Raw genomic sequence first — 22238 nt, forward strand, 5'->3', positions numbered from 1 at the left:
CATGAGAACTCCATCCACAGCCAGTGGATGGGCTGGACATTGGGACTGTGTGGGTTCCTGCAAGCTCTTGGCAAACATCATGCTTTCCAAAAATCCTGGCTGTGCCAAAGACAAGCCATGAAGCCAAATCCTCTCCCCCAGGCTAGCACAAAAACCCTCCAGGGCACCCAGAAAGAGAAATACTTTGCAACGCATTGCACTGCCATCAGGAAGTAGGTTTCATATTCCTCGGTTGCATTTGTGAAAAAAAAAAAAAAAAATTGAAGAGGCTCCTAAAGAAGCTGCAAAACCAAATTATGGTCTCAGACACACCACCTAGCCATGGCAATGGCAGCCCATCAATCAAACCCAACACGTGCATGGGCTCACCCCGTGGCAGCCCTGCAATTGCCTGGCTTAGCTTAACCTTCCCAGCTCTGCAGAGTCAGCCTTTCTGCAGGAAAATCAGATTCACAGTTGAGGCAAAAAGCCAACCCGGACTGGCTGACACCCTCACAGCCCTTAATCACCCCCCAGCCCGTCCTTCCTGGCCCGTGCAGGCACAGGGACAGCAGAGCTTTGCTAGGAGAGGCTTCGGGAGGAAGGTGCAGACAGGCTCAGATCAGCTTAGCAGATAGGAAGGTAATTAATAGCTGTGATAAAACCACCAAGGGCAGACGGGTGGGCTTTGTGCTTGAGCCTACCCCTCCCAGCTTCTCTGCCTGTCTGGGGCACTGCTGACAGAGCTGCCAGAAGCGTTTCCAGGGATAATAGTGAGGTGCCAGAGACACCACGCTGAGTTACATCTGCATTCCTGAGGTTGCTCCTCTCTGCTGGGTCTCCCAGGAGGTGCCTGGGAGTGACCTGGTGTGCAGACAAGGTGGATGTCCAGCCCTGTGCAAGATAAGGGCAATGAAAAGCCCATTTTATCTTTACTGAGTGATAAAGGGTCACCCCCATTCTCCCATCATTGGCTCTTCTTCCACCCGCATTAATCCCGTGCAATGTTTTCCAACAAAGGAATGTTTTGTCAAAAAAGGACTTCTTTAAAAACATCTTCAGAAAAACAGGGAAAATAATACGTCAATTCATGAGGTCAAAAGGAGCTTCAGAAATTTTGAAAAATATCAGTTTCCATCCCATTTGGACAGGAAGGTATTTTTATTTATGTTTAAAAAAGAAGATCTCTGATGAACCGAGATCCTTGGTTTTCAGCCAGCCGTAACCATGAGTCTTGAAAACCCTTTATTACAACTCTTCTGGCTTAATTTACTTTCTTCCTAGTCCCGTCTCTCTCTAGGGTTTGCTGACTCCTGCAAGTGGTTTTATTTAAGGGATGCAGGTGGTTTTCCTTCCCCTCTGCAACAGACCCCATCACAGGCAAAATTGTGCTAAAAGAAGAGGCTTAAATTATCTCTGTGCAGTGGCCATGCTCAGAAATATTCACTATAAACCAGTTAGCGAGTCTGGAATGGCATCCCAGTCATTATTACAAATTAATTATGGTGAGTATCAATGCTTTATTATTTTCTTATGCCTTGCTTATACAGCAGCCAGTCCTTGCTGGGTAATTTATGGCCAGATAATAAGCTCCCTGTCCCAAGTGACTTCAAAAAGGTGGGCTCATCCACACCAATGTGATGGTGTAAAAATGTCACTGAGAATGTGCCCAAAAGGATGATAGGAAAGACTGGGAGGAAATACTAAAACGATGCTGAAGGATGAGGCAGGCACAGACAGTAAGGTGGATGTGTGCCAGGAGAGCACATCTGAACTTGTCACAGGTGAATCGAGGCTGGCAGGAGGAGGAGTGAGTGAGTCAGGGCACCAGTATGGTGTCACCAATTGGAGCAGGTGACATTAATACTGTCTGAAAGGGAAAAGAGCAGCTCTGGACCGCCAGGGTAAGTCACAGTCCTTGCAGCACCACCAGGGGGATGGTCAGGAAGGAAATCAGCCATGAGCACTGGTGCCATCACCCTGACATGCAGGTGATGCCGTGAGTTGCCTGTAGACGCTCCCAAGAGCAGCGTGCCTGCACCACGGAGTGGATGGGCTGACCAGGTACCTGTGTGAGAGCCTCAGCCTCCTTCCCCCTCTGTCACTGATGGATCAGTGCCCTGGGGTGATGAGTGGGTAGAGAGGGACCAAGAGCCAGAGAAATGCAAGGTGACATTTTCTTCTCCATGCTGCTGCTTGGACAACATTGGTATTTTTAGGTGCCACCAACCTCTAAACCAACATATCCCCTGCTAGCCAGAAAGCCTTCTCCTCTCTTTGTCTCCAGCTCTGCCCACAGGTTGGCACCCAGATTTGATGGAGGCATCCAACACAGGCTCTCCAGTCTGGTTTGGATGACATTTATCGAAATGCTGGGTTTTCTTTCTGGTGATGCTCAGGCAGTCATTTGTGTGGATGAAGGCAGCAAATGGCAAGACTCAGCTCTGGAAATACCTCTTCATAATGACCAAAATCACAGTTTAATTGTGGGGTTTGAGCTGCAGCTAGAAATATCAGGATTTGCCCTCCCCCATGGTAATTATTCGTTAGGTCTTAATTACTGTTTCTCCTTGTAGCTCTAATTCAGCTGCATTTTTTGGTCACAACCTCTGCTGCCATCCACTTCTCTAACTTTCTCTGAGCCACCAACATCAACTTCAGTATAAAGAGGACTCAGACACCTCTTAAAATAAAGACAGTGTTTGCTGGTGCCTGGCCAGGAGTGGGTGCAATATCAGAGTCTGCACCTTCTGCTAGAGGGAGAAGCAATTCACAAAGTCTGGGGTATCCTGAATGTTGCCTTGTCACCATCCCTTCAGACCATGTTAGATCTGAGTCTTAGATCAGCAAGAAACACTTTTCTCACTGTGCAACAAGCTGGGCGGACAGATGCATCAGCTGGGTTTTATCTGGCTTGCCCTGAAGCTCACCAGACTCAGTAACACTGTCACAGTCTTATCATGTTGCAAATTAGATTTTCCTTGAGATTGTGGGAGATAACATCCAGAGAAGACCTCTCAAGGCATTTAGCCTCCCATCAGCTGAGCTGGAGCTGCTGGGTCCACCCATGGCCTCCCCAGAGCAGACACAGGTGCTGGTGGACCACAGGGCAGGGCTCGTCCAGGTGGAACACAAGAGATGAAGCTAACCTTGACGTGGGCACTGTAAATTAATTTCCTAGAACAGAATCATAGGATAGTTTGGGTTGGAAGGGACCTTTAAAGGTCATCTAGTCCAACTCCCCTGCAATGAGCAGGGACATCCTCAGCTAGATCAGGTATTTTGGGGTTGTGTCAACCCTTTTGGTATTGACTCTCACCACTACTCGTCCATCCACATGATGTAGTGTCTTCCAGCATTGCTGACAAATAAATTCAGTTTCGATGCACTTTTTCTATCCACAACAGCACTCAGCCTCAAAGAGGATACAGCTGGACACACGAACAAGGGAAATGTGAGGGACAAATATTCACACCTTTACAGCTTTCCCTTAACCATGAATGCAACACGGGCTCCCCTGGGGATGGGGAAGGGACCCTGACACTTGGCAGAGTCAGGCATGGAGCAGCAAGACTGTGATCTACGCAGAGCTACAAAATAAATTTTCCCTATTTTGGCCCATACATATTTCTTCCCAGAACGTCTTGGTGGCAGCAAAACTGCAAAAAAGGTATATAGACACCTGGAAATATCACAAATAATTCCTACTAGAGTCCTTTGCAAAGCAGTTTCCAAAAATAGCATTTTCTTTTTTTTTTTTTTTCTCACAGATGGATAAAAAAGAAGAAAAATCCTCTCCAATCCCATGACGTGAGGGCAGTCACTCCCCAGCCGGAGGCAGGTGAGCCGGTGCCGGCTGTGCTTCATCCAACGTGTTGCATTGTAAAGGTTTGCCCGTGGTTTAGTTAATCCCAGACACATTCCTGAGCCATCAATCAGAGCTGACTCAGCCAGCGTGACTGGTCTGCCCTTTTTATTTTTTTTAGCCATCACAAGTTCTCTCGCCTTGTTTGCCAGCAGTGAGCTGGGGGTTTATTCCTTTTTTTTTTCTTTCTTTCTTTTTTTTTTTTATTTTAATAGAAATGGGACTTGACTGGGAACAGGGAAATGTTCCTGCTGTCAAGCATAACCTTTAAAGTTGCACTGCCTCGAGGAACTTCTCTCTGGGATGCTGCTACAAAATGCATCACATGGAAGAAAAACAAAGGATGCTGCCTGGGATGGCATTGGCATCGATTCCCCTTCCCTTACTTGGGGATGGCGTGACACAAGCCCCATCGTGCACATGGGAAGAGGAGAACAGACTTTTTAGAGGATGGGATTTTCCTGCAGAGCAGCCTTGGAAGTGCTGCCCGGAGGCGTGCTCAGGGAGGCAAAACCTTCCCTCCGTGCTCCTCCCGCAAGGACAAGGTTTTATCACGGCTTCCAAACAGCCCCTGGCAGCCCCGGGGAGGGCAGGGGAGCTGCACTGATGTTGTGGCTTCGTGTGACCTCAGCCCACCCCGGCTGGAGGTGTTATCAGAGCCCCTGCACCCCTGCAGGACTCCCTGTGAGGTGGGTGCAAGGCTACTCTCTTTGCCCTAAAACAAGTGTTTTGTCTCTGCCTGGGTCAAGGAGATGGCCAAGTTGCTAGAGATAAAACGAATAGCTAAAAAAAATTAAAATCCTGTGGCTGCTGGATTTCCCAGAGAGCACAGGTCCTCCGTGCCATCAGGATGCACGGAGGGATGAGCATCGCCAAAATCTCACACCTCTGCATGTCCACCTAGAAAATATTACTGTAGATACCTCAATCACACTTAAAATGAGAGAATGTCCTCCCTGGTGAGAGGGCCTGGAGCACAGAGCAGTCAGGAGAAGGGAGATGATCCCTGTGCACCCCCAACAAACTCCGGCCCAAAGCAAGGCTGACAAGCTCTGCCAGCCATGGGGAAATCAGAGCAAGGGCTGCACATCAGCCAGCAGGAGCCAAAGCACGGAGCTGAGCTGGGATACACAGCACTCACCACCTTTTAGCCCCTTTTGCTCCTCACAAGTTTTTAGAGATACAACTGCTGGAGCAGGACAGGCCTCCAATCCCACTGAAAGCATCCACACAAGGTGCGCTCCAGAAAATCACATCAAATTACACCTTTCCCTGCCTTCTCCCACTTTTTCTCAGGAACAGTAAATTAATATTAAATTAATTAATTACCCCCCCAACTTTACAGGGAACTTTACTTGCAGGTGGCAGCTGCTGTTTCCCTGCCTTCAGGGCAAAGCCAGCCCTGATCTCAGGGGACAGCTCTTGTCCAGCCCTTCATTCAGCACCAAATCATTTTAGCAGGTATTTGATTTCAAGAACTAGACCAGGTTTGAATAAAGGCCTAGTCCTGCCTCAGTTGCAGCCTAGATTTAGATCTAGGCAGGACAAGTCACCTTTCTATTCAAGAGTGATGTAGCACTCTTGAGTTGATGTTGAGCTTGGGGGGCATTTTCTTGTCCTAAGTAGGTGTTAACACTTGTAGAATTCAGAGAATGGATTGAAAAACACCTTCCACTAGAGTCCAGGTTGCTCCAAGCACCCTCCAACTTAGCCTTGAACACTTCCAGGGATGGAGCATCCACACTTTCTCTTTTATGAGATTTTTCATTTATCAGGCACAGGAATGTGTGTGAGGCAGCACGGGCTGGCACATGGTGACCCTTAGGGCCTGAGAGCATAACTTCTAACACAAGGAAGAACCAGGTCACATCTGTATTTCAACAAGATAGTTTATTGGTCCAGCAACTGCAAAATATACAAATTTCTGAAAGGCATACCCTGTTTTTAAGCTGGCACAGCTTTACATCAGGCAGTTATTCCAGATGTATATACAGAACAGTTAACATCCCACAAATCAGAAACAAAGAAAAAGTAATCCCAAGTAACTACACCCTTCTCTCCAAGCTTTGCAGTGTACATTAAATAAATAAAGAGCGCTTTGCTATAAAAACAAAAAATTAAAAAAATAAATTCAAGTATCACAAAGGAAAACAAACTGGGAGGGAAAAAAAAAAAAAAAGAGGGGGGAAAATAAATCATTGGTGTGGTTTGATGTGTCCTCTCTCCCACCCTGCCTTGGCTGTAGCATTCCTGCCCAGTCTTTGGCTCTGTTAACCAGAAACAATGGACAGCAAGTTTTTGGGGCAGTGTGATGGCACACGGGTGACACCATCCCACCACCCCTCCAGCACGAGAGGAACGCAAGAGACTGGTAAAAACTGGTAAAAACACCATGTTCAAATTTCAGGTTTGTGTAGACCTACTGAGACCTCTATTACTAATAAAGGAAGAAAGTTTAGGGCCAGTATGGGTTTTTTTTTCTGTTTTATACATATGTATTTATATATATATACACACACACAAATACACACCAAAACATCCACGCAATTACACGTGTACAGGATTGATCTTGGGGCAGCCAGACGTCATGTTTGTATTTGCTGGCTTATCTTTTTGCAGCAGGAGGATGAGAGAGATAAAACTCCCCCTGAAGGAGGCTGAAAAGAGCCAAGTGAGTTGCCTCCCCAAAACATTCATTCATCTGAAAGGCAGAGAAACCAAAAGCACAAGGAGAAGTCCGCTTTTAATGAGGCTATTAAAAAAGAAACAAAGCCGGGGCGGGGGGAAGTGTTCTTTGTTTTATCTGTACAGGAATATGATACACATATGCACAAGCTCACACAGGCAGGGCACTGCCAGGACTGCCACCCCCGTGGGACACGGGCTGAGCGTGGCCCCGGCGCCCTCCCGCTGTCGGTGCCGCTCCGAGCACGAGGCCGAAGCGTGAGGCACTGTGGTTCGCCTTTTCCCAAAGGAAAAACAGACCAAACCCACCCCCCAAACATCCACACACTCACAAAAAAAAATAGTCATCATTTCTCCCCCAAACCTCTCCGCTCCCATCCCTGGGGATGGTGTTCCCTACACGGGACACTGGGGAAAGCCATGGGAAGGATGAATCCACCTCCAGTCCCCCAGCCCAGTGCTGGCTGCAAGGAGGGGTGGCTGCCTTCAGCTCCTGCCTCCCGCCAAAAAAATATGAGATGGGTATGGAGAAGATGCTGCACGTAGGTGGGGAAAAAAACTCAAAATCCAACACAAAAAAAAAAAAAATTTAAAAAAAATTATTCAAAATCCACAGACTTTTGCACAAAGCAATAGTGGTTAATTGCCATTTTTAACTGCTGTCTCCTAGCCCAGGACAGGCTGCCAAAAGGGATCTTATGGATCAAACACGGGGAGGTTGGCTGATGGAGTCAGTCAGGACCTCACCCTGTTCCCCCCACCTCAAACACTGTAACTACTATTTTTTTTGTAGTCCCAGCTTTTCAGCATGCAAAATACAACTAAAAACAAACAGAAAAAGCTGCCTGTATTCAGGCTTCCCCTGTGAAGGGGCACAACTTGGAAAAACTAAAGTAGTTATGCTTCTGCCACAAATAAAGTGCAAAAACCAAGCAGTTTCTACATATACACATACACACACATGTGTGTGTATATATAAAATTTAAAAAATACAGACAAAACTGTCCCTTCTTGTGGCTTTTTGCAGTCAGACAGGGACTCCTGCAACCTGGCCAGACCTGTGGCCACCTCCATGAGAACCTCTGTGGCTACAAAATGCATCTAACTCAGCCTGGGGATCCAAACCCTTCCCAATATCTCCACTTCCATCTAAAAAAGAGGAAAGGGAAGATGAAGTACCAGCACAGCACCTCAAACAGTGCTCAGCCTCCCCAAAATTCAACCCATGCCTGAACTCAGATCATCCCTGGGTGCTCCCCAAGATGAAAGGATCAGCCAAGCCCCTGCTGGCGTGGTTCCTCATGCACTGCAGGCAGCTTTCAACCAGTTTTAGCAGCAGATCTACATTCTCTGCAAACCCCTTTAAGGTATGTTGATTTTAAAAAAGTGAAAGAATGGGTTTGTTTCTTTTATTAAACCCAGAAGTTCTTGCAGTGAAGGAGCTCACAGAGCTGCTTTCCTGGTGCTCACAGATCTGCGTGAGCCAGGCTGGCGTGTGCGACAGGCTGTAGTGTGGGTGAGGGACTGCAGCACAGCATGTTAGGGGCTTGTTCAAAATTAATTAACAATAATAATAATTAAAAAAATGCAAAACCCCTTTACCCACCCCTCCCTTCCCCCTATTTCTCTGCTAACCCCGCACCATCCACATATATACACACCCCACCCAGAGACGGATGGGTACCAATCATCTATACAGAAGATCAAAACCACTGAAAGAGAGGAAAATTAAAACTCCTGTGCGCTACAGAAGCACTTTACAGCTCGCTACGACCTAACAGGATGCTGGAGAGGAGAGCAAACGCTGCAGCCTGAAGAGCTGGTGGTGACCCCAGGGGGAGCCGGGCTCCTCCTCTGCTCTCCTGCATCCCTCCCCCCTCAGCAGCGCAGGACTTTGCGGATGAACGGGCAGCGTGAGTGGAGCCAGCCGAGGGTCGGCCTCGCCGCAGCCAGAGGGGACCAGTTTGTAAGCAAGCTTCGGGAATGGCGATGGGATGAGAAGCTGGCGGCGCCGGCGGCAGCGCCGGTGGCCTCGCGACGGTGCCCACGGAGTCACGACGGCTTCTGGGAGTTGTTCATGTTCTGGAATGAGAGGGGAAGGAGAGGCGTTGGGGGCTGTGCTGGAGTCAGGCCCCAGCCCAGCAGCACCTTCTAGGAACACATGAACAAGGGGACAAGGAGGAACAAACCACACACAGGTCACTAAAATGCAACCACCACAGAGGGGAGGACACTGCCCACCTGAGCAGAGAGGCAGGTGACTGACTCACCATTCACCCCCTCAAGCATTGCCTGGCTTTAATTACAGGGTTAAAATTTAGATACCTCTAAAAACTGAGCTGAACCCAAGGCAACCCTCCCACCCCACCCTGTCTGCACTTGTGAAGCTGCTCTTTGGTCAAGGCAAGGTGACAGGGGACCACAGTGCTCATTCACGCAGCCCAATTAAACATCTCTCTCTTGCTCCCCTTGAGGGTGGGCAGTGTCCTCCCCACCTGCCAAGGACAAGGTCATTGTTTGTCCATCCTTGGCAATGCCAAGAACAGGCAGCTCCGACTGGCCATGCCAAGGATCAGCTACCACCAGTGGTTGAACAGCAGCACAACTCCCCTGATGACACCCCATGAGGTACCACGGGCCCGAGAGACGCTCTAGACACAGTCCTGGTGCAGGGTGACAACAACAGGTACCCACCAGCATGTGGTGAGGACCACAAAACCAGAGACAACCAGCTAAACACAAGCAGGACTAATGCAGAGGAGAGCATCTGCTCCAGGAGAAGCCCAGGGGACCACAAGGACATTTCCCAACTCACAGAACTACACAAAACAAGGTAGGGAAAAAAAGAACTAGGAAACAGCTAGGAAGGATTCTCTTTTTTTTTTTTTTTAAATGCTTTTACTACCTAAGCTGCCCCTTACAAGCACCAGGAATCCCAGCCAACTATGAGGCAGAGCAGGCTGAGCTGTTCTCTCTTATCTAAGGAGACAGGAGGAGGGTCAGGAAAAGCCACATGCACCACAGCCATTTACCTTGGAAATATTAGCAAAGAGAAAACTTTGAGAAAGTGACAAACGGGTCTTCTTTTTAAGCATGAAAAGTGAACGGGAAAAGAAGGGAGGGGATCAGGTGACTGTTCAAAAGTGCACTTTGGATCACAAACCAAGCAAAAGGAAAAGAAATCATCGCGCCAAGTAGTCCCATGACCCCCAGTCAGCTCAATCCCACAGCCAGGAGGACTCTGAGGTACTCAGCAATGTCCTGAGCCTCTCCAGGTGTTCCCTGGTCCTCCTGGGTGGGTGTCAAGACCCCAACAGTGAGAGCTGATGCAGTGAAGCTCCCACTACCAACCCAGGCCTACGGTGCAAGTTGTGAAGGAGGCACCTTCCACCTCCCCAACCCCCATTCAGGTGGGGACAGTGAGGGACCAAACAAGTGTGCAAGGCAGCAGCCTCCCAGAGCTAAAAGCAGTGTGAATGTCACCAAGCCTTGAGTTTGGCATGTCCTCATGGGTCCCACAAAGGCAACCTCCTCTAGGAGGTGGAGACAGGTTCCCAGCTGCTGCCAGCCTACACCTGGCATGGGTAACCATCACTGACTGCTCCAGCACAATCTGACACATCCATCTCCCAAACTCAACACCAGAGTGTGTTTTCAGTGTCCCAGCCAGCACTGAGGCATGCAGTGCCTTTTATTACAATACAGATGGGAAAAAAGTGGAGAGATGGATGGACAAAAACTAAAATGCTTTCAGAGCAACCCAAGAGGATCAGGCATTTCATCAGAGGCTTCAGTGGCCATGAACAGCAAGTGAAGGTGCACAGGCATGCAGGCCATGCTGGGCAACTCAACCTCTACACTCATGCAGGAGCACAGTGATCTCAACCAACCTGTCCACCAGCAAAGCCAAGTGGAACACTCCTAACTTCCCTTTTCTCTAAAAGGCTTACTCTAAAAGGTGAAGAAATATGAGGTTCAACAGCTGCTACAGACAGGCAGGGCTGAGGTCTGGCCTGGCCATGTTAAGAGCAGATCCCCCTGTCTTCAGCCCACAAAACAACCCCAGACAAGGGATGCTCACAGGCCAATTTGAACTGGCCCTCAGAGGGCAAGAGGATCCCTGGGCACTACCCCAGTATCAGCTCAGCCCCAAAGTCTTCCAAGTCTTTGAGAAGACATCTGAGCACTGCTCAACAACTGCTGCTCTCAACTCAATGATGTAGCATGAATTAGTCCAAAGGCTTCAAATTTATCCCAGAGCTGTCCTGTTCCTGTTACTCAGGGATCTAACAGCACTAAGCCAAACTGCCAGAGCCTTGACTACTCATAATTAGTGCATTAAATGCTCAAGATGTCTTGCATGCTCTACGTAGAGGAGGACAATTTGCAATTACTCTGCCCACGACATCTAGGCTGACTGTTTCCAAAATCCAGGTTTTGCAGAACTGCAGATGGCTGATCCCAGGATCATCCAGCTCCACAAAACACATTCCTGAGAAGGTCAGAAGCTTCTCAGATATCACTCTGGTGCCATCACTCAGACACAACTCAGAGACCTCAGGAAGGACAGAGAACCCAGGTCTCTCACCTACAGTACAGTGTGCTATCTCAGAGGAGACAACTCCAGGAAAACCCAGCAGCATCACCCATAGGCAACACCATCAGAGCACAAGCAAGAATTTGCTTAATTTCACAACAAATTTGGGATATTTCATCAAGCTAGGATACAAACAGCACCCACAGTCTCCTCTCTACTTTCCCTAAAACAAATCCTCCCCAAAACCAGCAAAACATCAACTCCAAGTTGTCCCCACCCCATCCAGATTTTGCAACAACAAAACACCCCAGCAGGATGGCAAGAGGCATGGAAAAAAGGGTTGGAAGGGCGAATAAGACGCAAGAAGGTACTTACAGGCATGCCTTCCCTAGTAAAGGCTGCAGAGAGACAGAGAACAGAGAGAGGTGTCAGTAACCCCGCGCCGCGCAGGGCAGAGGACAGTGGACAGCAGCGATGGGCAGCCAGAGCTGGCAGAAGGTTTGTTGTGAGGCTCAACCAGCCCAAGCAGAGCCCTGGGAGCTGAGACAGACTCAGCAGTCCTGGGAGGCTCATGCAAAGCAACCAAGCAGAGCAATGGGGGAGCACGGAGCCATTCCTAACCTGCTCGGGATCTGGGTGAGGAGGGGAGAAAGGACATCACACAACACAGACAACAGGGAGAGGGGCTGGGCAATACAGAGAGATCCAACAGGCAGCTGGTGGGAAGGGCAGCATGGCAAAGGCTCCTATAGATTATACAGGACTCCTTAGTGAGCTTAGGAGGGAGTTTGTGCCCGGAGAAGTGAGCAGCAAGCAAGGCCTCTCTTCCTATGTCCCTTCATGGGTGGGTGAAAGAGGAGAGGACACATGAGCACCATGGCAGCTACCCACACGGTTTCACCCACGTTCACCACACCGAGAGCCTTCTACTCAATTTTGCCTATGGCTCCAGGATGAAGGAGACCCCTCCAGCCAAAGGTGAGTCTTGGCAGCTCCTCCTTAAGAGGAGCACAAGAACATTTGATTTATTGCCATGCCCAGGTCTACACCAGAGCCAAGCACACCCAGAGGGAAGGCACGAGCCCTTTGTTCCTGCTCACGCCAGGGAGGAGACTCCTCAGAAGGTTGATGCTGAATGGTGAAGGCACTAAATTAATGCAGCCTAGAGCTCAGGTTCTCAAAACCCAAAGAGGATCAACAGTGACCCAAGGCAGGGAGAAACAGCAGCCGTGGGAGGAAGACGCATCTCAGACAGCGGCACAGGTCATGACAAGTGCAAGCAGGCTCCTCAGCTTCAGGAGTGACAGGAGGACAACAAACAATAAAACGAGAACAACAACAAAAAAAGAAAAAAAAAAAAAGAAAAGCAAAAAAAAAAAAGAAAAGAAGAGTTCAACTAACTTGTCCCGGCATCTGCGTGGGCACTTCCTGAGGAACACAGCCTGGCAGGGCAGAAGAAACAGCCACATGCTCCTCAAAGCTGTTGATGCGAGGTTTTTTGGTGGGCTCTGGGCTTGCTAGAGGGGTAACGCTATTACGTCTCATGAGCGGGTTAGGTCCCTTCTTTGCTTCCTAAATTAAAGTGAGACAAAGAAAATAAAAGTAAATATAAAAAAATAAAGCAAAATAAAAAAAAAGGAAGAAGGCGACAGTTATAAAGGAAAAAAAAAAAGAAGCAGGTTGCTTTGGTTTTCTTTTTTTTTTAAAGCAGCCTCTGCTTTTCCCCACAATCTGTCAATGAGCAAAGGATGCACTGAAAGGCTTTGGACACAAAAAAAAAAAAAAACCCCGATGCAAAATGTTCAAGAGCGCAGAAGGGGAGGGGAGAAAAAAAAAGGCTCTGCACTCAGATACGAGACAGATTTCCTCCACATCTGAGTCTCAGCTGACAAAAAAAGTAACTACAGGTAGCTAAATACACCCAGCAGCAATCAAGGCATGACTCTTCACAACACAGAGGTGCCCATCAGTCTCCTCCTCAAAGCTGGTCCCCCCACCCAGAGAGAGGAGTGAAAGCAAGAAAAGGGAAGATGAGCCAGCCCAGGCTGATTAGGAAGATTTGGGAAGTAGGAGCAGAGCAGCCAGCGAGGGTCGGCACCGTGCCAAGCTGCAACTCAAGCAAGGAGGGATGGAGACAAAGCCGAGCAGGGGCACCCAAGCACATGGCACGTGTCTCACCCCATCCTACCCGAGGCCTTCTTGCCATCCCCAGAGAGGGTGGCAAAGCAGGGTATCAATGGCCCAATGCAGGGAGAAGGACTGGCTTCCCCCCTACAGCTGTGGGAAGGGACAGGCTGCTCAGGTGCTGCCACCTGACAAGGCCAGGAAGCAAAGGAAAGGAGATGTGAGCCAAAAGGGGAGAGCTCCAACTGCTCAGCATCACTTTGGGCTCCACCACCGCTATGCACAAGCTGGAAGTGTCCCAGCATCTTGGGACATGGGTGCTACCAGGGTCCCTGTGGCCCACTCTGGGTGGGTGCCCAGCCCTGACACCAAGTTGGCATCCTCCTGTTCTGGCCTCTGACCTCCAGTGGAGCTCTTGGCAGACAGACACAACCTTACAAGAACTTTTCTCCACACGAGGGGTCTCCTCCACAAAGCATCCCCAGCGCAGCACTGCCACCTCCCACCCTGCAGAATGACAGCCATGGGCATACCAGGAAAAAGACCCTCAGAGGCAGATGTAGGGCAAGCATTGAGCCCAGGCTCTACCAGCCAACTGAGAGACCTGGGAGAAGGCACCTTCTCCATCCACAGTGCCATTCCCTGCTCAGGCAAGTGGATGACTGTGCAGGTGGAAGTCAAAGACCAGGGAGGAGTTTTCCCTGGGCAAACACACTGGGAAGTAGGAACAAGCAACAGCCCTTTTCCCTTGGAAAACCCTCAACTGGCCACGACTTTGCAGAGCAAAAACCCATCTGATGCTCCCAGTCTTCCAGCAGCACTTCCAAGCACCCAGCTAAGCAATCTCCCCATGCCCACCCTAGGCATTCCCACTGCCAGCTGACCTCAGGGGACAGGAGGGGGACACCAAAGGGCAGCTCCAGGGAAAAGCAACACTCACCTCTGGCCGATCTCTGTGGGTGTTGACTGCTTCAATGTTCAGTGAGATGGATTCCACACGGCAGCCTGCAGAAAGGAGCACAAAGACAGATGAGCAAACCCAGCAGGCACAGGATCTTACCAAGTGCCCCATCATAGATCCCTGCTTTTCTTCCAGAGGCAGGATGGATTCAGGAGGAGGTATAAGTCAAACCCCATGCATGTTGAGGAAAGTCTCACTCACCATAGGCTACCGGGGTCAGCTTCAACACCGTGTGGAGGGGACATTTCAGGTAGGGCATTTCATCTGCAGAGACAGCAAAGCAGGGGAGTTATCCCACCTCCTCTCCAAACGCAGGCTCACACACCTTCATCCCACACCAAAGAGATGCAGGCTCCAGGATGTGAACACAATCTCCCCAGAGCTGTATCCATCATCCCTCCTCCAGCAGGGCCAATCCTCTTCCCAGAGCCAGGGATCTCACCTGCACTCTTGTCCAGGAAGTACGCCAGGAGACAGCGCATGACAGCCTGGTGGCAGATGACAAGGACATTCTCTTGCCTCTCCAGCTCCATGATGACCGGCTCCAGGCGCTGCACCAGGTCTTGGTAGGACTGGGACAGAAGGGAAGAGAGATGAGGCATGGAATCACAGCAACGAGCACCCCAAAGAAACAACAGTCCTTGTCTTGGTACCCCTGCTGATTTCACACCTCTGAGTAAACCAACAAATGCTAAAAAAAAAAAAAAAAAAATCCTCATCTTCAGGCTACTCTAGAACTTCTTCTGTCAGAGAAGGAGCCATTCACATCTCAGCGAATCACAGCTCAGTCCTGGAGACTTTATTAAGGTAAGCAACAATAGCTTTGAAGACAGCACCTATCATCTTGAAATTTGATTTTATACAGGATTTCTAAGTTCTGAGAAGCCTGGAGCAAGCTAAGAAACCCCAGGGTTTTGAAGGGCCTCATAAAAAACCATGACAGGCAGCCAGAAGGAGCCCCAGACACCCAGAGTTGGTGGCTGATATCCCTACACATTCTTCTGTTAGAAACGCAGTCGTGAGGATGTCCCCCAAAATTTTTTTTGAAATATTTATGGGCATGACTTTCATTTGGGGGATAATTAGCTCAATTCACAGCCCAAAGTATCATCCAGAACTGATGCCAATTCCCAACTCATTGTGTCACACCCTGAAAGCAGACTACCAGGAACAGAGATATTACCATCAACCCTTAGGGAATGATGCTGAGAACAAGGTGAAAATTACTTTTTTTGGAAATGAAAGAAAATTGGGGCAGCACAACACCTCAAGTGGATATAATGATGGAGGTTGGACTATAAACCTCCAGGGACCTTTTCCTCCTAATTTGCTATAAAGTCAGTGGGACTCTTTGTTAAGTGACATATTTCTTAGTGAGATCTTCATATACCAAGGCTTCACAAGAGCTCAAGGTAGAGGTAAATATGAGCCCTGATCCCTTTTAAATCTAGTTTCTTGGAGCCCTCACTGCTCCCCTGCTCAAGAGTAGAGGACAGAATGAAGACAGAAAGGACACATTTAAAACAAAAGTGACATCTCTGAGGGCCTCCCTGCAGACCTACCTCCCCAGAAGGATAACGGTAGTAATATTTATCCTGGTCACGCAGAGCAAATTCCTCTGGATGTTGCTCCCTGATTTCTTCATAGGTCATTTCTTCACACACACCCTGCCAGGACAGGACATCCATGAGGTTACTGGACATGCTCAAGTCAAAAAGCATCAGTACAGACACCATGCAAAGCAATGCTTTCTTGCCAAGCAACAACCAGCTCCATCCAGCTGTTGTGGCTGCACAGATACTCACAGCATCAATTTCATTGAGTGCCTTCCACTGCTCGTAGGGCAGCTGAAGAGCTTCTGCTGTTTGGATTGTCCTCTTTAGCTGGCTGGTCCAAACTTTGAGGTCCTTCAGGTTCTGCTCTTCCACAAATTTGTTCAGTGCAACTGCAAACTGCGGGACATAAAAAAAGAGAGGTTGATTCCTGGTCCATAGCTTCCTAATGGGCCTTCTTCCCTGCGTCCCAGTAAGTGCTGTCTTCCATAGGCAGGCAGACCAGTCTTCTAAGGGGAAGGGCAGCCACATACTCATTGATCCCCAAGAGCTGCAGATGGATCCTCAGCAGCCCAGCTGTCATCAAACATGCACTTAACCCAAGGTACAGCATCTACCTACAGCCAAATCGCTCCTGGAAGCCACAGGGGAGCATTGTGGTTCTCCCTCACCTTCTTGCCCCTGTTGGAGAGGCCAGAGTCCCCTCCAATCCTGCCCTTGAGGTTGAACTCGCTCTCCCCGTGCCGACAGAGGTAAATGGTGCGGGGCTGGACGTGGATGTTCATCAGGTAATAAACAATCCTGCTCTGGATGTGATCCTGAACCCTGTTGACCAGGAACCGCCGGCCAACGTCGATGACTTTGATGAGAGAAAGTTCCCTAGGGACAGACAGAGACATCATTCTCAAAAGGCAGCCCTGTGAGTTCTCTGTCCACATGATCACCCAGCTCAAAGGATTTCCTGCAGGCTATTTTCAGCAGGGAGCCAACAGGTAACGGGGATTCATGGAGAGCTGAATAGCACCAGTGTAATCGGCACCCCTCCTCTTGCAGCAGTAAAGAGGATTAGACAGGACTGACAGGGAACATACTCCTCCCCAGGACAGGGATCAGGAGGACTGGGATAATCTGTGCAGGGCACACAAACGTGTTTGTGAGCAGTGGAAAGGCTGGGAGGTGCCTGCAGAGTCAGGGAGGACAGCAAAGCTCTTCCAAGGCACACAACAACCAGGCAGAAACCACAGGGCTTGCTCAATCCTGAGCTTTGAGCCAAGCAGTCCCTTCCTTTAACCGGGACAATGGCAAAAGCACCTCAACCACGCAAATTCAAGTGCTTTCCCAAAGCCTTTGTATTTAGGCCCACAGATCAAGGTTTAAAACAACTCATCCAAGCCCAGAAGAGCCTGGGAAGGCATCAGTGCCCATTTCCCTGGCACAGGACAAGGGGTAACCAAGATTTGCAAGAAAAAAGCCTGAATTCAAGGTGAGGCCTGGCCATAGATCATTCTAGAGCAGCCAGGTGTTTGAAGACAAAGCGAAATACAGCTCCACCCCTAACTGCTCCTCTCCTGGGAGAAGGCAGGTGTTCAAGGCAGCTCAGAAGTCAAGGTCTCTCACCTGTCATAGTCATCAGGGTCGAGGGGCTGGTAGCTGGCTTGGTAACAATTGATCCTCTTCATGAAATCCTCCATGGCATCGGTGGAATTACAGTCCCGGTAATCTGGGCTGGACAATTTGACTTCCTGCAACAGGAAAGACACCATGCCACAAGGAGAGGTTAGGAGGCTTTCCAAGCCAGACAATGCTAATCTGGAATTTCAAAGTCCTGCCAAGAACCGGTGATTAGCTGAAACTAAGTGATGACTTCTTTACAGTCATCACTCATCATAGGGCAGAAGAGAAGCAGACTAGGCCCAAAACCAAGCACAAAGTGGGACAACTTGGTATAAACCATTTGCATGATTAGTACAGATGCTCATCAGTCCACTCCCATTCTCCCAGGAGTTGGGGTAGCACCTCACCACCCAGCAGAGCAGGAAAACTGACCTTCCCTATGGCTAAAAAAACCCCATCAGGTTCAAAGTCAAGCTGAGAATGGAAAGTGCATGAGCTTAGACAAGATGCTTATCTCAGCTCAGCAGCAGGCTGATAGGATGGCAACATTCAACCCCTTTCCATGCATTATTTCCTGCAAGCTACTGGGCTGAAAAACACTAGAAATGGGCAATGTGAATATCTGCAAGCCTCATGGACTAAGTCCTGCCTGAACTAATCTAACAAGCTGCTTTTTCCTGAAGATTTGGGTTTGAACAGCAGCATTACACATTGGTAACTTCACAAGCAATCCTGAAACCAACAGGATAACACAATGGATCAACGCCTGTGGCAGCATCCCAGGCCTGGGCTGTATTTTCCACACTGATCCCAGCACTAAGAGCACCATTCATCTGCAGTTCCCCGTGGAGCAAAATCCCACACTCAGCTAGGAGCTCATTTTCTCGCCCTTCAAGCATTAGTTTCCAAATAAAGGGATTAAAATCCTCAAAAAAATCCAGCTTAGGGGAAAAAAAAAAAAAAAGCAAACTGAACATTTGGTTGTGGAAAAGGCTGTGTGCAACCTCCCAGAAAGTTGGTCACTGGAACAACATGGGACAACAGCTTTCAACAGGAGCAAAAGACACTCTTCAGCCCCAGGCCCTGGCTAGAGGATTTGCCTCCAGTGAAGCCATGTTGGCTGTCACCAATCACCTCCTTATTTTCCATCTGCCTTAGCTGAGTTTCCAGGATGATCTCCTCCATGATCTTCCCAAACTGAGGTGAGGCTGAGCCTGTAGTTCCCCAGTTCTGTCAGGGCTTTTTCTTTCCTAACCCACTCCCTGGCTGCTCAGGTGATCTCTGTATTCCTCCTGGGCTGCCTGTCCTTGCTTCCATCCTCTCTCTGTAGGTTTCCTTTTTGTGTTTGACTTTGCTCATCCACGCAGCCCTCCTGGCATTTTTGATGCCTGCTCCTTTGTTCGGAATGCATCACAGCTGAACTTGGAGAAGATGATCCATGAACACTAACCAGTTTTCTCAGGCCCCTCTTCCCTCCTGGGCTTTTTATCCCATAGTACTCCATGCCAAAATTAGCTCTCCTGACATCTCACTTCACAACCACTGAAGCCCAGGCTGCCCTGGAGCTTCACAGTCCTCACCAGCCCCTCCTTGTTGGTGACAACAAGGTGCAACACAGGAGAGCAAACAAGGAGAGGTGCTATCACTTGGAGAAGGCAGTCATCATCAACACATTCCAGGAACCTCCTGGACTGCCTGTGCCACACTGTGCTGTCCCTCCAGCAGATACCAGGGTGGTTGAAGTCCACGAGGAGGACCAGGGCTTGTGAAGGTGATGCCATTCATATCTCTCTATGGAGGGAAAGCAAAAGCAGGACACTTCCACAAGTTCCACACTTACCATAACGTTGGTGGCAACTACATTGGGATCATTGCAGACAGATTCGATGAAGAACACCTGGGAAGCAAAGCAAAGCTCAGCTGGAAGCCACCAACAAGGTTTGTAACATTCAACCAGCTCCTTGCACAACATAACCTCCTCCCTACTTGACCAAGGGAGCTCTCCCTCAGCCCCACTCCCACCAATTCCTTCTCCAGGGCTAAGTACAGAAAATGAGGGAAGAGTTTCATATTTTTAATCAAACCCAGCAGTGAAATCTCCCTCACACAGGAGCAGCACGAGGATAACACAAGAGTGAAAGAACTCTAACACCAACTCTACACTACACTGGACTTCACAATGCAGGCATCAGCCCCATGCACCAACCTTGAATCCGTTCTCTTTGGCAAAGTTTAGGATCATCCCTCTCCTCTCCCGTGTGGTATTAGTGGCATCAAAAACCTTTAAAAGCAAAATATCTCAATTAGCACCACAAAGGCCTGGTTTCCCAGTGAGCCCCTCCTCAGAGAAGGGACTGCAGAAGACCTTTGGGGCCAGCACAGCTGCCAAACCCCAGAGCACATCTCAGAGCTCACCGCAATCTGCCCTGCCTCCTCCGTCAGGTACAGCTTCACATCCCTCAGGGCAGCCATGGCACATTGCCTGCAAAAGAGGGGACAGACACGTGGCCCTGATGCCCTCTGGGTGCATTGGTCACCCTGAAGTTACCAATCCCATAGAGGTTCAGCTTTGAGCTCTCAAAACCCTCCTTGGGTAGGAAGGGGAAATTCAAACCAGAGCCCAGCTTCTCTGTTCATCACCCCCAAAGTGGGTAACTGTGATCCCAGCCACAGGCTTCAGCACCCCTGTGGGATCAGGGAGGCGGTGCCCACACTCACCTCCTGACTTTCATGGCTTCCTCATTGTCAGGACGGAAGAAGTCATAGGAGCTGTAATGCTTCACAGCCTCACGGCGATACTCCCCAACGTTGAAAACTGGGTGGGAAAGGAGGAAAAAAAAAAAATCAAAATGAGGAGCTTGACTCAGCTGTTCAGCTTCTGCAGTTAAAGAAAGCTAGGGGCCAAGAAATTACATCCTTAGAGCAAAAGGCTCATGGCATCCCTTGGTCTTCAAAGTGAAGGAGAACCTGGGCTGCTCAGGATGTGAAAATACAGATATTTGGCCTGTATCCCCCACCACCCCCCATCTCCCAAAGCACTGACCTCCCAGAGGAATTCCTGAGGACCACACCTCCTGCTCTTCCCTGGAAGCCAGTGAAAGCCTTACCTTTTGTGGGGACACCGATCCAGTTGAGGTAGCGAGTCAGCTTCTTGGAGATGTAGGTCTTGCCACGGGCTGGCAGGCCAACCATGACTATCACAGTGGGGGAATTGGCAAGCTGAGGCCCACAAGCTGCAAGGAAAAAGAACAGGAGCAGCTCTTAATTCTCCAGCTCATCATCCAGCATCAACCCTACAAGGCACCTGTTTTTATCCAGACTCCTTCCAAGTCCTTCCGCAGCTGGAGGACACCTGAAAGCCATGGCAAGAACATCCTGAAAGTAGGCAAGGGGCCAGCAGCTGGCCCAGGCTCCCTGGACAGCCTCTGTGCCTTGGTTTGCAACCAAAATAAAAAATTTTAAAAAATTATTTAAAAATCCAGGCAAGCACAGCTTTGCATTCCCGTGGCTTGGCCAATTCTATGAAAGGATAGCCAAGGACTTTGGACCCAGCCCTGCAGCAGTGCTGCTGAAATACCAGGTCTGCTCCAAGATCTTCATCCACAGAGAGCATCTTCCAAAAACCTTTGACTAGATTTTCAGCTAACAAACAACCAACTAACCGGATTTTCTGACGACAAACAAGGCAAGAGAGCAACAGAACTACCAACATTCAAAAGCAGATATCCAAGTGATTTATCCCTTTTTTCCTCATAAACCCAAGCTGGGTTGTTGGGTTGGTTTTTTTTTGTTGTGGTAAAGAGGGTCCATGTCAAACAGCTGGAAAGAAAATCCAGAGGCAGCATTTGCAGGACAGATGGGACCCTGCAGGGGATTTCTCACCCACCCCTCCATCTACCCAGGAGCCCAGAGACCTCATAGGAAAGGAATGCAGGGAGTGAGTGGCTGGTGGCAGAGCCATAAAACCCAGCTTAATTATGGCCTGGGTGGAGAGCTCTGCCTGCCTGTCACAGCTGCCTGAAGGTGGGACCAGGGGATGCCAGGAGCTACCGAGGATGGTGACAGGGCTGGGGTAGATTTTTCTCAGTGTGGATCTGGAAAAGGCAAACAAACTGAGAGGTATCCACAGAACATGCCCAAGTACGTGGGATTACCTTCCCCTTCAAAGAAGAGAAATAAATCCAACAGCTGAAGAAACCAAATTAAGGCTTCAAGGAAGAGTTATGGTACTTGGTACCCAGATGTCAGAGAAGAGCTACCCATCATCTTCACAAGTATCGGACCAAAGCAAACTCAGCAGGCAAGAGATTAAAAACTACCTAAAATATATTTTCTCTTTTTTTTCCCCCCTTTCATAGATTTCACATTCCTCAAGCTGGAGCTGCCCTCACGCTCCACGCCCTTTGTGCAACTCACCCTCCCCAGTCCTGCATTTAAAAATCCCAGGGCAGCTCCCAATAGTTTTGGCACTAGTGCCAATTTTCTGTGCTGAGGTACAAGGGAGCTGTGCAACATACCCAGAAAAATACTTCCCCCCACCCCCCAAGTCTCACATCCTCATCCAAGCTATGGGTGCAAGTCTGTTTTTACACAAAAGCCACACACTTATTAGATAAAGGGGGAAGGAGGAAGGAACAATATCTGAATAAGGAACCTCTCTCTACCTGCCAGTGGACAAAGGATCTCAAAGAGCAGAGCCAAGAGGATTTGGGGCCATTAAATAGCACTTCACGAGTAAAGGGACAATGCTGGGTACTGTTCATGTCCCTGTGGCTCCAGACAGCTGTGTCAGTCCCAGAGCTGGCACTGTGTGAGCATGCACATGTCACCTCCAAAGGGTGCTGCAAGAGTTAAGCATCCCTAATTCAGGAATCTTCCCCCAGTTTTTGCTGCCAGAGGAAGGATCCAGGTTCCCCTTGG

General features: G+C 49.1%; 1 protein-coding gene across 6 annotated transcripts in view; it reads right to left on the reverse strand.

The window, feature by feature from the left end:
* Positions 1-5715: 5715 nt before the first annotated feature.
* Positions 5716-22238, reverse strand: part of PFKFB3 (6-phosphofructo-2-kinase/fructose-2,6-biphosphatase 3) — a 40106-nt gene continuing 23583 nt past the window's right edge. For 2 of the 6 annotated variants that reach the window (XM_032106632.1, XM_032106627.1), the window contains 16 exons: positions 20426-20551; positions 20037-20133; positions 19734-19800; positions 19525-19599; positions 19159-19215; positions 17322-17446; positions 16376-16583; positions 15957-16103; positions 15714-15818; positions 14594-14723; positions 14353-14415; positions 14131-14195; positions 12468-12638; positions 11442-11464; positions 9562-9612; positions 5716-8611 (listed from right to left, as the gene is read on the reverse strand). In XM_032106632.1, the coding sequence (XP_031962523.1) occupies positions 8605-8611; positions 9562-9612; positions 11442-11464; positions 12468-12638; positions 14131-14195; positions 14353-14415; positions 14594-14723; positions 15714-15818; positions 15957-16103; positions 16376-16583; positions 17322-17446; positions 19159-19215; positions 19525-19599; positions 19734-19800; positions 20037-20133; positions 20426-20551 (1517 nt within the window). In that variant the 3' untranslated portion in view covers positions 5716-8604. The remainder of the gene's footprint in view (positions 8612-9561; positions 9613-11441; positions 11465-12467; positions 12639-14130; positions 14196-14352; positions 14416-14593; positions 14724-15713; positions 15819-15956; positions 16104-16375; positions 16584-17321; positions 17447-19158; positions 19216-19524; positions 19600-19733; positions 19801-20036; positions 20134-20425; positions 20552-22238) is intronic. The other 4 variants (XM_032106628.1, XM_032106631.1, XM_032106630.1 and 1 more) reach the window with 4 other exon arrangements.

The sequence above is a fragment of the Corvus moneduloides genome, chromosome 4 (genome assembly GCF_009650955.1).
Source record: "Corvus moneduloides isolate bCorMon1 chromosome 4, bCorMon1.pri, whole genome shotgun sequence".
Lineage (NCBI taxonomy): Eukaryota > Metazoa > Chordata > Aves > Passeriformes > Corvidae > Corvus > Corvus moneduloides.